Source organism: Cavia porcellus, unplaced genomic scaffold, assembly GCF_034190915.1.
Source record: "Cavia porcellus strain 051 isolate PalLab524CR breed Dunkin Hartley unplaced genomic scaffold, mCavPor4.1 scaffold_3, whole genome shotgun sequence".
Classification (NCBI taxonomy): Eukaryota; Metazoa; Chordata; class Mammalia; order Rodentia; family Caviidae; genus Cavia; species Cavia porcellus.
Window position 1 is genome coordinate 116,611,258 of NW_026947486.1, and position 18,697 is coordinate 116,629,954.

General features: G+C 50.5%; 2 protein-coding genes across 6 annotated transcripts; one reads left to right on the forward strand and one right to left on the reverse strand.

Annotated features, from left to right (window-relative positions):
- Window positions 1–10,320: 10,320 nt before the first annotated feature.
- Window positions 10,321–13,086, forward strand: Hsfx4 (heat shock transcription factor family, X-linked member 4). Its single transcript, XM_023566182.2, has 2 exons — window positions 10,321–11,248; window positions 12,370–13,086. The coding sequence occupies exons 1-2, from the start codon at window positions 10,754–10,756 to the stop codon at window positions 12,976–12,978; spliced, it is 1,104 nt and encodes a 367-aa protein (XP_023421950.1). The 5' UTR covers window positions 10,321–10,753; the 3' UTR covers window positions 12,979–13,086.
- A 989-nt stretch (window positions 13,087–14,075) lies between these two features.
- Eola2 (endothelium and lymphocyte associated ASCH domain 2) lies at window positions 14,076–18,495 on the reverse strand. Of its 5 annotated transcripts, none has more exons than XM_063246511.1 (4): window positions 18,287–18,495; window positions 17,035–17,228; window positions 15,371–15,597; window positions 14,076–14,619 (listed from the first exon to the last, which is right to left on the reverse strand). In XM_063246511.1, the coding sequence occupies exons 2-4, from the start codon at window positions 17,088–17,090 to the stop codon at window positions 14,396–14,398; spliced, it is 507 nt and encodes a 168-aa protein (XP_063102581.1). In that variant the 5' UTR covers window positions 17,091–17,228; window positions 18,287–18,495; the 3' UTR covers window positions 14,076–14,395. The 5 variants fall into 5 exon arrangements, with proteins under 5 accessions (XP_063102581.1, XP_063102583.1, XP_013010951.1 ...); XM_063246513.1 differs by having other exon boundaries at window positions 15,371–15,640; window positions 18,287–18,494; XM_013155497.3 differs by having other exon boundaries at window positions 15,371–15,640; window positions 17,013–17,228; window positions 18,287–18,494.
- Window positions 18,496–18,697: the final 202 nt, after the last annotated feature.

Sequence of the window (18,697 nt, forward strand, 5' to 3'; positions counted from 1 at the left end):
ATATCAGCCACCATAATAAGTGGGGCATTTCATGTCCATGTGGTTTCATTGTATTTTCCTACTAACTAATGAGGTTGAGGTCTTTCAGGGTGAATATTTTTTATCTGTATGTCTTTTTGGAGTGTTGAAATCTTCTGCCCATTTTAACTGGAATGTTTGAGTTTTGAAAGTTCTTTATACATTTGACCTTTATCAAATATGTAAATTCAAACTGTTCCAACCTTGTTTGTCTGGGGTCTTCTCAAACTCTTAACAATGTTGTTCAAGGGCAGAAGATTGTAATTTGGCTAAACATAAATAAATACATTTTAAACTTAAACAATGGGGGTTTTGCTGTATCTAAGAAGTTATTAACTAAAGTAATAAATAGTTTTTCTTTGTTTCTTCTAGAAGATATATGTTTAGATTTACATTTAAGTTTATAATCCATTATGAGTTATTCCTTTATATGAATTGAGACATGAACTGAAATTTATTTTTTGCACATAAATGATTGTTCCAGAGGTCATTATTAAAGAGATAATTTCTCCTTTTTCATCTAATCTTTGTTTTCATCATCAACAACAATTATTTGTCTATATACATGTGCCCAGCTGGGTCCATTTCTCTACTTTTTTTCTACTCCATTGATGAATCCCTATAGTAAAGTCAATACCACACAGTAAGGATTACTCTGACTTTATGAGCAACCATAAAATCAGATAGAGTAACCTTTCCATTTATGTTATCTTTTTTATAGTCTTTTAAGATACATGATTTCTATGTCTTCATGAATGGTATCATACGTGTTTTGATTCATTATTAAGTAGCTTTTGGATTTTGGTTACTATTGCATGAAACCTATTGCTAATCTGGAAAGAATTGGCATCTCATCAATATTGCGTCTTTTAAGTCTTGAAAAAGATATATATGTGCATATATGTGATATGATAAAATTGTGAATATTCAAATTTTTAAATGCATTACAATGGCAGATCCATTGTCATCAATCCCCTTCAAAATACCAGTTCCACCATTACTGAAACTTTATGAAGCAGTTTTGGAGACCTCCTTTTGTGTCTTTATTTGTGCAGTTGTGGCTGTCTTGATGACCTGAATTGATTTAAAAGATCCACTTCTCATAAGCATTCTGACTTTGGAGAAGATCTAGAAGTTTAACAGTGCCAGAACTGGTGAATAAGGTGGATAAGGACACAGCATAATATTTTTTTTTTTATTTTAAAGATAGTAAAATACAACAAAGCAAGAGAGAACAATGCTTCAAAATTGGTACAGAACTTCAGAGCAGGATACCGGGATAACAATAGATACCATAGTGTATCTTGTTGTCTTCACAAAGGTTGTCCATTCCATCAGGTAGAGCAAAATCAAACCAAAAACACAGAACCCCCTGTCCTCCCCATGACACAGAACATTCCTACCCAGTGCATGAATCCTGGCTATCCCCAGCTCACCTTTTGTTTCTTCTGATAGCTGTGACTGTTTGTCAGAGAGATTCCCTCCATCCTGTGATTTTAGACACCTGGCCATCCCTACCTGGGAGTCATCAATTCTTTCTTTTCCCTATGGGCTGAATCAAATCCCTGGGAAGTTTCTGGCTCTTGTGCTAGAAGTTTGACAGTCGAGGGAGCATTTTAGAGACTCTACAATATTTGCTGAAAGATTTTAATGTGCATCATATTTGAACCTAGGAACTACACACACAAATGGATGGATCACCTTCTTTTGTTTGTCAGAAGATAGAGCCCGAACAACTACTGAAGCTGAATTGTTAGAGATTCCCTTGTCCTCAATGAAGTTGAAAAATGTTTCTGTGGTGAACATGCTGTCTCAAATTTGGGTAAAAAAATGTGTCTTTCTACTGCATCCAGTCTGGCAACAGCACGTCAGGAAAATACTGACTTTTGGAGTGACTAAGGTAACTGTAGAGGTATTCAGGCAAAAATGGGCATGTGGATGGTAATAGAAACTCACAGTTAAACACTCTTGCTGTGCATTGAATGTAAGCAAACAAAAGAATCCCCATCGTTCTCTTGTGGTGGAGAAAAAAGCAAGGGCAAATGTAGAAAACGGACACTGCCAGATTTCACACAACCCCCCACATCAGAGGGAATAATACAGGATTGAAAAAACCGTGAAAGGGGTTAAGAATTCAGAGAATTTCAAGGCAAATCTGGTGTTCTCAGAATCTTCTCCAAAAAAATGAGTTTTGTTACTTAACATACAGCACTAGTTTCTTTTTTGCTGAGTACATAGTCTCAACAGTTCACAGAAGTACCAGTAGCCATTCTCTACTCCTACCTGGGCATGGAGCTCTATGACTGTCCCCTTGTAGTTACATGTAGACACATGCCATTGCTTTCCCAATGAAACATGATGAAAGTGTTGCTTACCACATCCAGGTATTTGAGAGCCAGTGTGAAACTGCAGGCTATCTCCCACTTGTCAGTAGCAGACATGACAGCCCCTTGTTCGCATAAGGTACTTCACAAGTAGAAGCAACCTGAAATTGTGGGGTTCCCGACAACTGCCAGCCCCTGCTAAAGGATGTTGGAATTTCTTTACACACAAAACAAACCTTTAGGTTGTCAAGACTCAACTCCCCAGTTTCATGTGTTATGTTACCTCATTGTAACTTTAGCTTGATATAGGAGAAATATAACTCCCATCCTGCTAGTTGTCAGATGTCCTGAGTTTGTGTCCCCCAAAATCAAAGAATGAATTCCACAGAAGCAAAGATGTTATAGACAGAAGTGATGTCAAGTGGGTAGTGACTGAGGCCCTTGGTCAGGGGTAATTTATACTGCAAAGTTACAATGTGGCCAAACTATAATCAACGCATAGGATTACAAGTATAGTTACTTAGTTAATATTGATCCATTAGAAAAGCAAGTCACATAATGTTTCAGAAAAAAACACTATCAGACCAGATGGAAGACTCTCTGCATGGAGTAATGTAGAAAGCAACATTTATTGATCATAATGCTGGCAGGCTAGGAGACGATTAATAGTGTCCAAATGACCAGCAAAGAGCCAGCTTCGGGTCCAGTTTAAATAAAGTTTAAAAAGCAGAAAGTACAAGGCATTACATGATTGGTTACATGGACTGAATTAAATCTGAATTAGTTTGAATAGTCAGGCAAACTAACTCTAAATGTAGTTCCTTAAAAAGGAATTGTTTATCGGAGCATAGGAACATCCTGGCTATGAGGGAAGGAGGTTCAGTGGAACAGCAGATTTAAAATGTCCTTAACTGGGTTATTGCACCCCAAGCAAAGACCTTGAAGCCAGTTAGAAACAATGCAATTTCTTAATTAAGGGAAACATGAGCTGAGAATAGTCAAATTGGCCCAGCACCTTATTTCAGGAACAGCAGCTGCACCCAGGCAGTCAAGGCTGACTGAACTCAGCATGGTGCTTACATGACAGGCAGCAGGAGCACAGGCAGAGGCTACCATATGATTTTAACTTGCTATAACATGTCTACAAGTTTGCTATTCTATAGCTGTGCCATTACTAATCATATACTCATACCCTAACAATAGCAAGGGTGCATGGAAAGAACAAGGCATTTTCGGGAAGGGATGAATTCAGATGCTCTGGTCATCCATGGGGTGACTGATGTCTCTCTGATCTTCCTAGACTAGGTAGTACTAATTACAGAATAATTTCAAGTTGCTGTGGGCCATTTAGGGAGTCATGCAGGCCTGGCCATTCCATTTCTGTCTTGAGGCCCGGCCTTCTTCAGATGGGCCTCCTGCCACAATGCTGATGTCTTTAATTTTCACTAACTTCCTTGAGAGCTCAGTCCCTCTCTGACTGTAATTTGTTTGTAACTTAATTTTTTATAATAAGCTGACATGGCAAATATTCTTGGATTGACTAATGGCCAACTTGTAACACCCAGCTGAACTGAGGCAGTGTGGTGCTGGGTGTGAAGAGCCCAGCTGAGGATTGTTGGCAACAGCATAAAAGAGAACTGGAGAGGAGGAGGTGGTGCTGTTGATTGTCCTGATATGAGAGACTCAGCTGGTCTCATCATCAGGGGACCTTAGGTCCTCACTGTAGCTGTCCTGTAGTAAATCTTTTCCTTTGGAAATCCAGACTACAACATACATATTGAGTATAGATTTCATAAAATATGCACATTCTATTGTTGCAAAACTAAACAGTACATTAAGAAAAAATAATGGTGTACTCCACAACCTAGACCCTTCTTCAGAGGCCGTCACAGTTAACATTCAGCTCAGTTCCTCAGAACACTCATCCTACTGTATTCAATACTATCACAGCTAACTCTAGAGTCACAGAGAAAAGACAGATCTAGAAAGGTAACCTGAGCATAATTTTGTATTTTGATAGGCATTGTCTAATTCTTGAGATTTTAAAACTCTACGTTCTTTGTAAAAATTCTTTGTGGATATATGTTTTGCAGACATTTTTTCTGTTCTATAATTAGATTTTACACTACAGACATCTCAGGGCAAACATTTTATTTTTGCTAAAGTTAAATTTGTCATTTTTTCTATATGAAAAATATTTTTGGTGTAATATGTAAGACCTCCTTGCCTAAATTCCACAGTCTAAACTTGTTTAGGTGTATCCAGTAAAACTTTCCATTGGGTAGGTTAGTCCCTTAATATTCATGCTGCTTTTTCAAAATTCTGTTCTGACCATCTATCACCTTTGCCTTTCTGTAGGATTTTTGAATAAGTGTATCCACATCTGCATAAACAACCCAGCTTGTAAATGACTGGAGTTAACAAGTTAGTCACTTTAAAACTACTTATTGTTGTACTCTAAGAAAATACCTTCATTATTTTGTGTATTATAGCAAACCTGCAACGTGGCTTACTAAATGTGTTTTTTTTATCCTTTTTCCCTAACTGATATGTTAAGTGATGTAATTGATATGTTGAGCAATACTCTCCTCTGTAAAGAATTGCAAGAATCACACCTAATTGATATGTTAACCATTATTGCCCTCTACAAACTACAGAAGTTGTGCTAAAACAAGCTAACAAGGGTTGTTAATCACTGTTACGTGCCTCTATTCTCCGCTAAAGAGCTAAAAAAAAAAAAAAAACTAGGATGGCCCACTAATTTACACTTGCTTGAAGTAACTTGCTTGTGTGCAGAGAGATTTGCCTATGAGTTTAACCCTTTACCTGACCTTGACACATAACCGCCGTTTTCTGTTCTGTATGGCGCCTTATTGCCTCCCTCTCCCCTCACCTATCTATCTAGGCCATAAAGAATTTGGGTTTCTGGTGACCTCTTCCCGACCCGGTGATGATCTGTCATAAAATGAGCTTGCCCCAATTTTAAGAACTGTTTAGCTTCAAAGAAATTACTGGGAAATACTATGGCCCAAACCCCAATCGGTGCTTTCCTTTTGTTCTGTATGCATCAAATGAGTTAGATATCAGATCTTTGTAAAACTTAAGTTTCAGCTTCTTGTAACTCTTGACCCCTTCGCACCCACTAGCGAAAACGAGCTGTCCTGGGATAATTAACTGTCCACTTTCTTCTCCAAATATTGCTGCAGATGTGCCACTCCGAGATAATGTCAGTCTGTAGGATGGGAGTAATTTGAGAAACACCAGGAACTCCTGAGATTGTCAGAGCTAAGAGGACAGCAATACAGTTTCCAGACTCGGGTCAACAAGTTTGATGGCTCTGCAGGTTTCTTTGTTTCTCTCCCCCCACCCTTTTCCTCCAGCCTCTTTTTAAAGTCCTCCCTTCAGTCTCTGGGACAGAGTCTCCAAATTGGCTCCGGAGACTCGTCACCAGGCCTGGAAATAAAGCCTTTGCTACCTAACTTTTCAGTCTCCTGCTTCCTTGAATTTTATACCGGGGCCCGAGTTATAACACTTATTACTTTATTGATTGTTCCAGTCCATGAACATTATATGTCCACTTACTGACAAGCCATATTTCAGTTTCTTATCAGCAGGTCCTAGCTGTTGTTATATAGATAGTTATATGCTGTTAAATATATTAGCAAAGCATTTAAACTATAAATCAATAAAAATGATATGTTAACAATTTTGATTTACAATTGTGATTTCTCTCTTCCTATCAGCCAAAGCAGGAGCTTTGAATGCTCTCCGTCAGTCCCACAGAAAAATTTTTTAAAAAACTGAAAATCAACATTTCTCTGCTTCTGCAGAGAACTAAGGTATATGGCAAAATTCTGGCCCAGATGAAGAGAAGGGCAGATGCAGACAGGGATGGCTTTGGAGAGCCCCAGGGCAGCAGCGTGATTCCCCCAGGAAGCAGTACCACTATGTTTGCTTGGGTCTCTGACATGCGCAAGGAAAATACCCAGGTGCGACACCCTTGAGCCTCTGGTCCGTCTTAAGGGCAAAACCAGAGTGAGCAGCAGCCTTGAAGGCCGCAGCCCCGCGCCCACTCTGACAGTCCGACAGCTGGTCAGGGAGGAGAGGCTGCTTCTCCTCCTCCTCCAGTGCCCACAGCCACCAGCGGAGGAGACAGAGGAGGGACTGCACTGCACACCGCAGGGGACAGGTCTCCGGGCAAAAGGAAAGGCGCTGCCACCAGAGTTTAAGGTCATGCCCCTCCCTTGCTGCTGCCCCAAGGAATGTGCAGACGGAAACTGCTGGAAGGAGAAGGCTTGCTCATTGCTAGCTTTGAGGCGGAGAGAGGGGACGAATCGCTCTGCCCTGCTCAGGTGTGGGAGGGCTTCATGGCCGGAGGGAAGGACACACGGAGACCGGGCCTGGGCGGCTGTATGCTGCCGCCTTCTCTGGAGCACACAGTGTCTGTTCCTCTGGCCCTCTAAATGCAGCAGTTCAGGCTGGCTTTTATGACCTGGCCATCAAAGCGCCCTGAGAACAGGGTCAGATCAAAGGGATACTGTACTGTCCCAGGCAGAGTGCTAATTCAAACAGCAGGAGAGGTAAAGAAACACCAGGGGGCGGGTAAGATGTTGGGATGCGCCTAGAGCGCTAAGGCTCTTCCTCGGGGAGAGACTCCTACCAGTATCTGCCAGGTTAACAGCGCCTCTTGCACCTCGGGGCTCAACACAGAAGCCGTACAGAAATAACCAGCATTTGGTGGTTGTTGGTGGTGCTTGGCTGGTTGGTACCGGGAGTGGAACTGATGACCTGGCAGGCAGACTCCGAGCTGCTGAGCTACATCCCCGGCCCCAGCCTCTGTTTTACACTCTTTTAAACCGATCTCCTTTAAAGGGTTACTGGGGCTGGGGTGCTGCAGCTCCTTCTGGAGGTGGTTTCCAGGCTATTTCTGTCCTGAACAAATAATCGGTCAAGGCAATGAAAAACGTAGTGAGGTTTTACACTCCCCAAAGGTAAGGACACAAAAGTGCTGGCAGGGCGATCTGGGCCAGTTCTACGGAGGAAAAGCAGCGCCCTCTACAGGCCCGGCGAGGATCCCGGCGAAGGAGAACACGGCGAGGGGCCCGGAGCTCCAGGGCCGCAGTCTGCGGGGTCCGCTCCCGCCCGCTGACCTCAGGCCTCCCAGGGCCGGCCCCTCGGCTGGCCAGCACACAGCCGGCCTCTTCGCGCTTCCACACCTGACTCTGCAGGCGCCGCTGCCAGCCGACCTCGTAACTCTGTACAGATTTGCACATCTTGCATGAAATCTGTTTTTCTGGCACGCGCGCCCGACTCAAGCCTTGGTGGAGCCCGGCAACTCCTCCTCCAGCTCACGGGGCGCTTTCTTCCTCTGGTGACCTCCACTTCCTCACGGCTTCCCGGGCGACGCCCTCTGTCTGAAGCTGTGTGCTCATCTGCTGGGCTGTGCACTGCCCTCACCCAGCCTGGCTAGGGATCACAGCAGGGCTCCTCTCCTCCGTCTCCCCTCCAGCTTGTGCCGAGAAGGATTTCTTTCTCTTCGATTCTCTGCAGGTTGACTTTGACGGGCCTAGACCCGTGCAGAAGTCTTGGGTTCTACAAGGCTTGGGGTTTTTGACCTTGCTGGATCTATGATTTCCTGACTATAGCAACCTCGGTAACCTCAGGCATTCCGGTTTCAAATGTGTCTTCTGTTCTTCCTTCCATTCTTCCCTGTTGGTATTCTCTGTATGCCGCATTGTACTGTCCGTTCACGGTTCATGTCCTGCGGCTCGTGCGCGTTCTGACCCACCCTTTCCTCTCCCCTGCCGACTCAGCGTGGGGATGTTCTCCCGACATTCCTCAGGCTCGCTCCCTGTTCCTTCAGCCTCAGCCTCGTCCTGACTGCAGTTTCCCGGGGCCCCACCAGAGGCACTGTTCCCGTCCATCCCCATGACCACTTCCTCCAAGAGGCTGACGAAATGACGGTCCATTCAGCCTGTGAACTCATCTAAGGACTAATCCACTTGATGAGGTCCGCCCTCACGCCCGGGTACCTGTCTCAGTCCCACCTCTGAAAACTGGTGCCTCAGGCATCGAGCTCTCAGGACACCAGTGTTTGGGGGAACACTTCACATATAAACCCTAACATTCCAGCACCGGCCCTCGAAGGCTTTTATCCATTCCACAGTGCAAAGTGGATTTAGTCCATCTGCACAGGCCTCTAAAGTCTCAACAATTTCAGCTTTACACAGAGTCCAGGTTCAGCTTCGCTTCTGAGCATCAAGGCATCTCCTAGTTTCAACACAGAAAAACATTTTTAAAAAGTTACCACAGGTGCATGACACAATGCCCGGTGGAGACATTGCCAGTCCCAAAGCGGGGAATAGGGAACAGAAAGGAATTGCACCAAAGCAAGACTAAAACCCAGTGGTACAAGCATGGACCCCATGACTGTTGCCCGTCTCCAAAGCACATGGTGCTGAAAGGTGAGCCCCACCCGGCCGTGGCTTTGCTGTTTGCAGCCCCCTGGCCTCTCCCTGGGGCCGGATTCACTGGACCCTGGATGCTTGTGGTTTTCCTCTGCAGATGTGTCACAGTCCTGGCATGTCCAGCTCCCCAGAGATTCCATCGTGCAGCTCTGCGCCTCAGTCTCACAACTTCAAACACTGCCCTCTCAGGGGCTCCCGGAAGTGTTTCCGCCCTGTCACATGTTGCCTGGCCTTCTGCGCCTTCCTTTGAAACCTCAGAAGCATCTCCAGGACCTTGTAACTCTGGATGAGATGCTGAATGTCTCCCAAAGGTTCATTTTCACAATGTTGGCCTCTAGTGTCTTAGCCATGTCCTTTGTCACTGGGACAAAATACCTGCTAGCAACCAGTTAAGGCTAGAAAGGTTTATTTTGGCCCACAGCATGTAGAGGTCTCAGTCCATAGCCAGCAGGCACCAAGGCAGGGCCGCTCGCAGAGAACAGCTTCTCGAGGCTTGGTGGACAGAAAGCAGAGACATCAAGAGAGGAGCTGGGGAGGGAGGGAGGGAGGGAAAGCTTCCTGGACCCCACCTCTTCCACCGGGACCCCACCTTGAAACAGCAAGTGAGGACAACGCTGCTCAAAGCCCTACCTCTGAGTGCTCGAGGGTCCTGGAGGACATGTGGGTGTAAATGGTGACATCCAAGGGGGCGCTCTGGGAGGTGGAGCCCAGTGAGCAGTCGGTAGGTCCTTAGACAACAGGAAGCTTGGCCCTGATGGGACTGTGGGAGCCCAGCCCAATATGCGTCTTGCTCTTCCTCCAGGCTTGCATTGTCCATGCTTTGCTCGGCCACCCCCGGGGCCTGATGAGCCCCGCTCCCGAGGCATGGAGACACAGAGTCCGCTGATCTTACACGGCACCCTCCAGAAGCATGAGCTGAGTAAACCTTGAAATCTTTCTTCTCACAAATGTAATTCTTTTGGAGATTTCAAGTGTAGCAACATGAAGATGGTTAATACAGCAACAAAATGCAATCCTAGGTTTTAAGAAATCACCTCAGGCAAAGACAGCATGTACCGGAAGGTCAATGGCCATTTAACCGAAAATGCTGGCCATTTCCCCTCCAGGGATCCACGACTGCCTCTGCTTCACAGCTAGGCTCATAGCAGAGCGTGCACTTTCTGGTGAAACTTTGTGGTTGAGCGACTCGTTCGGCACTTGTTTAAAAGCATCGTGACGGTGAAGGAAGCCCAAATCCAGACACGAGGGAGGATATGATTAAGCATTAGAGGACCCTCGGACTGAAAAGCGCCTGACCAGAGACCCTTTCAAACCCTCAGTGCGCGACCCATCCAGAAACAGAGGCCCACATCAAGGAGGGCTAAGGGTGCTGGGGGAGTAGGTGGATGAGACCAAAGCAAAAGGAGCGGGGGAGGGGAGGACAGAACGGGGTGGGGGTACCCACTAAGGCTGGGCTAGGCCAGCCTGCCTGGGCAGCACGGTCCCCCAGCAGCCCAACTGACCCAGGCAGGCTTGCCCATGCCCAAGCTAACCCTCCCTGGGGCCTGGTGAATCAGAGAGGGCTGCCCCGGCCCCCCTAACCTCAGAAATGGGAGAGGGGATGGGCCCTGCTGCTCACTATACCCAGGGGCTGGCCCCATGACACCATGCACTTGTCCCAGAAAAGAAAGTCTTTCCTGATAATTTGATCCAGGCCTTCATACACCTGAAAAAGGGGGAAACCTGCTACCCTGCCCCCCCACTCCCGCCCAACACACGCACATACACTTGCCCTGCACCCCTTTCCAGATGGACTGAGCCACCTTTGTGACATCACATGATTCTGCAGACAATCACCCAGTACTGAAGCCCTAGCGCTCTATGGGTGGTACGGGGCAGTCTGGACTCCACAGGACAGGGCTAATTCCCTTGAATACAGAAGGCCCCTGATGCCCCAGTAGTGCCATGGACAGTTTAATTAACAAAGCCAATTTCGAGGCTATGCTAGACCCGGCTGCCGGTCAGGAGCAAGCGAGGGCAGTCCCGCCTCAGCCTCTACCTGGACACAACGAGGGCTCCAGGGAGGTCTCAGGAAGGGGCAGGGACTTCGGCAGGTGCCAAGGTCCAGGTTCCCTGGAGCTGCAGCTACCAGAGAGCCCGAAGCAGCCCGAGGCCATCGAGGAAGGTGGCGCCAGCACTGCTGCGCTCTCGTTCCCCAGGAAGCTGTGGAGCGTGGTGGAGAACGAGGCCTTCAAGTCCGTAGGCTGGAACGAGGATGGGGACGCCGTGGTCATTCAGGTGGACCTCTTCCAGAGGGAGATGCTTGACCAGAGAGACCCACAGAGGATTTTTGAAGCAGACGACCTGAAGAGTTTCACTGACCAACTTCGTCTGTATGGCTTCAGACAGATCCGTGCACCAGGCTCCCAGGTTCAGCCCTGGGGGGCCGAGAGGATGATGGTAAAGTAGAAAGTGGGTCCCTGCTTCTTCCCCCCACCCACAGCACCCAGATCAAACCATTGTTCTGCAAGGGCTGAATCTCCAAGGCTGAATCTTTTAGGGTTAGACATTGTGTACCAAGGGACGAAAGATAAAGGCTGAGGGCACAGCCACTGTCACACAGATGCACCACCACTACAGTAAAGCCTCGGAGGATGAGTGAGCTGTTCTGTGAGTGTTCTGCAAGATGAGCAAACATTTCTAGTAAGGTTCAACTGAGTAAGTGAGCGGTGTCTAGAATGTCACATGACCACAATTGAGCCAATGGTGGTCGTGACCCGAGTCACCCTCTCTCTCTCTCCCTCTCCCGGTCTCATTGTGAGCAACTGTCTCCCAAAAGCAAGTGGTTATGGAGGAGATCTCTGCATCTCTGCATTGAAGGAGGACAAGAGGTGGAACAGTGCCCCACCTCAAATGACATTAGCGAGATGCATCAAATGTGGGAAACACTGCAAACTTTTGTAGAAAACCACCCCCCAAGTAAGGCTTTAGCAGTGCAAGTAATGAATCGGTTTCATGACAATGCCATGTCACATTTCCATGAAACCTTCAAAAGCAGGCAAAAGCAAATGTCATTGGGTAGGTGTTAAAGTTGCATGAAAAGAGATTCGGCTGCACCAGTAGATGGCAGCAGTTCTGATGGTGACAGCGAAAGTCGCCCTGCACAAGAGCCCTCCTCTCTCATCTCCCTCACCCCAGCCACAAAGGTCTGCAAAGCTAAGTGTAGGTTCACTTACTTTTCTTTACATTTTGTACTTTATTATTTTCTTTTGCATTATAGTACCATAATCATTTTGCATGAATATTTTTGCATCATGGAATGAACCATCTGAGTTTCTATTAATTTCTAATGGGGAAATTTGCTTTGCTATGCAAGTGTTTTGGATTGCAAGCATGTTTCCAGAAGGTGTTATGCCTGCAAACCAAGTTTTACTACGTCTTTAGGAAGTCATCTTGTAGGGTACAGTGACCCCTGCCAGCAATAAGTTATGTTCCCTATTGCTACAAGGTAACAGTTATCTGTCTTGGGGGTGGGGGTGCATTTTGTTCCAGTATGGCTGAAATACTCTGTTTGGTTTCAGACGTACCACAACTCCAACTTTCAGAGAGGCAAGCCCGAGCTCCTTGAGAACATTTGGAGGAAAGGAGACCTCCGAAACCCTGCTTGGCAAGGAACCTGTGAACCGATTCTACTGAGGAAGCCCGCCTGGCAAGTAATAGATGATCCGAAGAAGGAAAAGAAGCCGGTAGCCACCAGACACTCCCCACGATTCCCCAAGGCATGGAGGAAGGCACGGAAGGAGGCCTCCCTAGCGAGGGGCAGCAGAGGCCAGAAGCCCACGGTGTACTCCGGCGTGTGGGCTATGAAAAGTATCACAGCAGGGCAAGGCATGAGCACCCCGTCACCTCAGGCGCCAAGGGGCTGCAGTGGGGAGGGCACCCCTAGGCATGCCACGTCCACAGCTCCAGGTGCCGACGCAGTGACAGGCGAGGACACGGAGGCCAGCAGCTCCTCGGCTTACCGCAATCACTGCAGTCTGATGACTCTCTACAACACCTGCTATTCCATCGCGCTGACCGCCCTCTCCGCCAAGACCCCAGATGAGCAGTCTGACGAGGAGGAGCAGGAGGGCTCCTCAGACTACAAGACCGTGCTGTGTGAGCGGGTGAGGGACATGCCACCGCAGTGAGCTCACCTGCTGGTGACGCCAGGCGACGCCATTCCCAGGAGGCTACCTGCCTCCAGTCTTAATAAAGAGGAGCTGTGCCCTGGGGGGAAATAAAGGACAGACCTTAGAGTCCCACTCGTGTTCTTTCTAACCCTCCACACTCGTCATGCGTCACGGCTGAGACACACTGTGGTCCGTGCTGTCCTCTTCCTCCTGAAGCAGCGGCACTGTCCCGGCTCTGCACGGGATTCTGCTGGCCAGTTTGGAGGATGAGGCCAGATCTGGTCCTCTGAGAGCCGGCTGCCGACCTGGGGGTACTGCAGTGCACTATTCAGCTGCTGTGTGGGGGTGGGGGTGCATACTACTGGACACCCCACATCCTTTTTCATTCTGAGACAGCATCATGCTAAATTGCTGAGGCTAGGCCCCAATCCTCCGGCCTCGGCCTCCTGCAGTGCTGGGATCTGGGGAGGGCACCACCACATCCAGCTGATTAAGGTATCTTGAAACAGGAGATTCTTTCCTTGTGGCTCCCCTGTCCAGGATGCTGCTGGAAGTTCCCACCCAGTAGCTGAGCTTCGCGGGCCCCACATCCCACATCCCCGCAGAGGCACCCCTCTAAGCCAGGCTGGCCCCCCACCAGGGGCGGTCAGCTACCACCTCAGCTTCTCACTAGCCGGTCATTCCAGGACTCCACAAGGGAAAAAGCCCTAATATTCACGCCAACCAGCAGAAAGCATTCCTAATGCTGCAGGCAGTAGAAACTGTTGAGAACCTGACAAAGAACATGGTCTATCTCTCCTCTAGACAGCTGCGCGCTATCACAGCAGTGCATAGGATCACTTGTCAGACACCAAGTAGCTGCGTGACACACAGGCTTCATGGCCCCAGGGACACTTTCTCTAGGGATGAAGGTAAAGCAAAAGGTCAGGTGGCTGCTCCCATTCTGTCTGATATTCCGCCCACCCTGAAGCGTCAGGTAAATCAAGTCACTCACCAGCAAAATTCAGCACCTGGTCTCAGACCACCCGCAACTTGTCCCTGACACCACTCAAATGTTTCCTGAACTGTGACTAAAACAAAGGGCAGGGGACACACAAAGGAGCCTGAACACCAAAGATGATCACGGACACATTTATTTGTACAGTCTGCAAAGCAGCACACCAAAGTCAGTGGAAACGAGAAGACCCTCCTGCGTGTGAAAGTCAGGTACTTGACACTCTGTCCTTGAGCCCAAGAGACACCCTGAAGGCAGGTCCTGGCCGAGACTCTCTTCACCTGGGGAAAGAAGTCTGTGCCCAAGAACAGTCCTGAGCGGGCAGCACCACCCAGGGCAGGGGCGATTCATGATGATTTCCCAGGTCTGCACCATCATGAAGGAAGCTTGGTCTGCTTCAGTTGGCCTCTCAGTGATGCTCCTGCCTGCAGCCCCCAAGAGTCACAGCTCCGGCCCCAGAGGGATCAGGTGCTCCGGGATGTCCACCTGGAATACATCCTTCCCCCCTCTCCTCGGGAAGGGCTGCAGTAACCACCTGGGGTTGGAAATCACAGTCAGGTACTTCTGCGTCAGGTTGGTCAGGACAGCTTGATTTTCCAGCCCCTCAACCTCCTCAGGGGCTAAGTCATCTGGGCACAGCCAAGTCTCCCCGATGTCAATGAGCCCTGAGAACACAGAGGAATGCACAGCTGGTGTCTCCACTGTGAACCAGGGCCTGCCTGTGTGCCAGGTCCCTTGGGGCGACCACTGCTGGAGACAGGATATCATCCAAAGAACATGAGCATGCTCACTTCGTCTCACTGTACACTGGTCACTGTGTGACCCTAAGTGAGGCACAGAGAGGGCTCCAGAAATGAAGAGCATCAGGCCTTGTCCTTAAGAAAGCCACACAAGGGGCGGGCAAGTCACAGGGATGCTGCTCAGGGTGGCGGGGGCATACTGGGAGGGCCTCTGGGGAGACTACGGCCACTGAGACAGCTGGGCAGGCCATCAAGTGACAGGGTGTAATGCAGTACCTCAGTCAGCAAGGGATGAGTGGACTTCTCCTGGGTGTGGTGGGCAGAGGCCACCAGACAGGCCTGTGGAGTGAGGAAGGTGGCATGGCTCCAATTAGCACTGTGCCATGTGGCCTCTCTTGGACGCTGTCTCATGTGCATGACTGCTGTGTATGGGCGTGTACACAGGGTCCCAGCCCATAGCACACACAGGAAGCAAGGCCAAATAGAGAAATGAATTTCCAGAGCTAGGGCGAGTACAGACGTGCCCCGCCCCTGCACACCCAGCGCTCTCTGTGGCTGGGTAGATGGATGCAGTGCAGGCCAATGCACCAAATGTGTTACCTGCGCACAGGAAACAGAAGCCTGGGGCCTGGCACCACCCCAGCCCCGGGAGGACGGTGGGCTCAGCCTCGCTGACCTGCGATCACACCGCGTCCAAACTGCTCCCCTTCCTGGAGCAAGGCCTCAACCTGCGCAGGGCTCATCCCCAGCCTCTCCACCAGCAGCTGCCACCAGCTGTCATCTTCCCAGTCCCTGTGAGCGATGTGGATGGCGATGGTCTGGTGCTTGTGGGTGCTTAGCAAGGGACGCCACCGGGTCTCCAGGGTTTTGACTCCATTTAAGACAAATCCGGCGTACGGCTGCCTAAAGGAGAGGCAGCCGAACTTCATCAGCCTTGGCTGCGGGACTGAACACAGAAGCACAGCGCATGCATGTCAGGCTCGTGGGCAGCAAGCCCAGCCTCCCCACAGCACCCCCCCCCCGGGTGCCCTGCCACCCCACCCTGCCGCCCTCCCACCTGTCACCTCGCTCCCTGCCCCCCTGCCCCCCCCACGGACCCAAAGGCCTGGGGCTAGAGTAGAAGTGACTGAGCACCACTGGGAGGCTCAGGCAAAAGCGGGGACAAGTAGACAGGTGCGGGCCAGACAAGGCGTGCCCGGTGTTATTAGTCAGGCCCCAGAGACAAGTGGGCTGACTTTGCCAGGAGGGGAGCAGGGCTCTGCTGCTGTTCTTGCCGGCCCTGTTGCTCCCCCTGCCCACCGATCTCAGCCTCCTAGCCTTGCCAGTCGCAGTCTGGGTTGGACCTCAGGGCGGCGGAGCACAGATCCGTGGCACCCTGGCCCAGCCCCACTGACATTGCACTAGGGACCTCCAGTGCCCCAGCAGTGACTCTTCCAGCTCAGGCGAGTGTCACTCTCCTCAGATACCACCCCCCCACCAACTGCACTTGGCACAGAGAAAGGAACGATGGGATCAGGAATATTGACCCCAAGGTTGTGTGCCAGGCACCAGGATGGTCATGATTCTCAGGTGACCAAACTGAATCTTCAAATGACCCGGCAGGGTCACTACCAGTGCTAGGTGTCCTGTAGGGCTGAGATGACACCATCCTGCTTATGGCCCTCCTGCCTTCGCTGGTCCCTTGGGTGAGGGTGAAACAGAGGGGAGGGGAAAGAAGAGGAGGGGAGGTGGAGGGGAAGGAGAGAAGAAGGGCGACCTCCCTGGGTGGAAGGCTGGGCTGTGCAGCTGTCCCACGGGAAGAGCTGGTACCCTGCCAGGACAGCCACAGACTTGAGGCCATAACCTTGGTTCGCTTTCAGCTATCACCCAGCCTCAGCCATCAGGTGGCTTCAGTGTCTAGGAGGCTAAGGACTGAGAACAAGATGTAGCAGAGCCCAGCCCAGCGCTACACCAGGAAGGACAGCATCATCACCACCAGCAGCCACTCGGCTGCTGCTGTGACAGGGTCCCCCGGGGCCCCACCATTGCTATGCTGCCCACTGGGGCTGTCCCTGCTCTCTATCAGCTCAGCCTCCAGGATGACCTGTGGTGTCAGGAAAACTAGCCCATTCCCCAGGACACAGCCTGGCAAGCCCTGAATCCCAGGGCGCCTGCCTTCCCCATGCTGGGGACTTGTCTCCTGCTCGGCTCTCCACCTCCGTCAGGCACCAGGGGTTCCCACTCAGCATCACCACTTCCCTCTCTACTTTGAGACCCAGAACCTATGCCATCCACGTGCCCTCTACTCCACTGTCACCGCACCCTGCAGCCATACAGACCTTCTTTCTTCTGGGAACTCACTTCCTCGCTCCTGCCCTGGGGTCTCTGTCAAGGGTAAGAGGGGCACTGCTTCCCATCAGATCCCTGTGTGTGAACTGTGTGTGGTGGCACAGGCCTGTGATCGCAGCACTCAGGAGGCTGAGGCAGGAGAATCACTTCAAGTTTGAGGCCAGCCTGGGGGACACAATGGCCAGCCACAAGGACATAGCGAGACTCTGCATCAAATAAACAAAAAAAAATTCCTATTTTCATCTGCTTATCCCAGGCCCTGAGAATGTGACCCTACATATGAAGAAAGGGACTCCACGAAGGTAATCAAGGCAAAATGAAGCCATTCAGGGGGCCAGCATCCCGAATGAGCCTGGTTGTCTAAAAGGGGGGACTTAGGGTCAGACAGGCATCCCAGAAGAGGATCATGTGAACACCAAGGCAGAGAACACTGACGCTTGTTCCAGTCAAGAACTGCCAGCCAAACACCAAAAGCTACGAGGAAGGGACAGGGCAGAACTTTCTCACAGCCCACAGAAGAACGGACCGGGAGGGCTTAAGGACTAGATCCAGACTTCCAGCCCACGAAATGGGAGACGCTATGCTCCTGGTCTTTTAGTCACTGTTACAGCCACCTGGGAAAAACTCGCAGGCTTGGGCTGTCCCCTGAACATCGCCACAGGACACAGCCTGGGCTGCCCACTGCCTGGCACACGCGCAAGCCCTTCTGGCAGGCTCAGCTTCCTCTGCCTCTCTCCCCGTGGCCTCAGCGGCACCCCTAGTTAGCCGCCCCACAATCCACCTAAGCACTGTCCCGCTGAGGGGCAGTCGTACGGTCCTTCCCGCTGTGTGCCACCAGAGACCCTATCACCACCAACACTCGAGTGCGATGACGGGTGAGAGGGTGCCCGCGTCGGAGGGCGCCCCCCAAAGACAACCTGCCTGCCAGGGTCCCTCTTCCTCCGAGCTGTGAAGGCATCAAGCCTCATCCTTCTGCTGATGGGGACAAAGCGTGGCCCCTCCCCTCTGATCTGCAGGGACACTGAAGCGGGCCTTGCCACCTCTATTTCTCCCACCAGGCGCGTGGGCAGAATGGAGGTTCGCCTGCTCTGCACCACCGGGTTTCTTATGCCAACATTTGGCTAATCAATTCCGCAGCGGAACCGCGGGGTAAAACGGTAGGAGTGAGCAAGACGCCGTCCCGCCCGGTGCTGCACTGCAGTTCCTGCCCCGCGTCTTGAGAAGGAACAGCCTTCCGGTGACCCCCCCACCCTGGACTCTTCACCTGCACAAGGGCAGGGAGGCAGGAGACAAGGTCGGGTGCCAGGCAGCAGCGTTGGCAGATGGCTGCAGGAAGGCCTTCCCTATTCAGCACACAGCGGAAACAGACAAAAGGCAGGAGTGAGGCTCACAGGAACCCTGCAGCCCTAACTCAGGGCTCGGCTCTGCAGAACTCGCCAGGGGTACCCAAGGCCCTCTGACTTGCGCGCACTGCGCAGACTCCGCCCCCGACAGCGGCTGGGAATGTCCTCCGCATGCCTGTGTCGCGGGGACGACTCCGGAGTGCGGACGACAAGCTTAGGCGCTCCCATGAGGCAAAGAGATTGCCGCAGAGTGCGACCAGGTCGCGTCGCGATGGTGCTGCCTCTGCTGTAGCCTTCTGGGGCTGGCGGGTCATTAACCACAATTCTCAGGC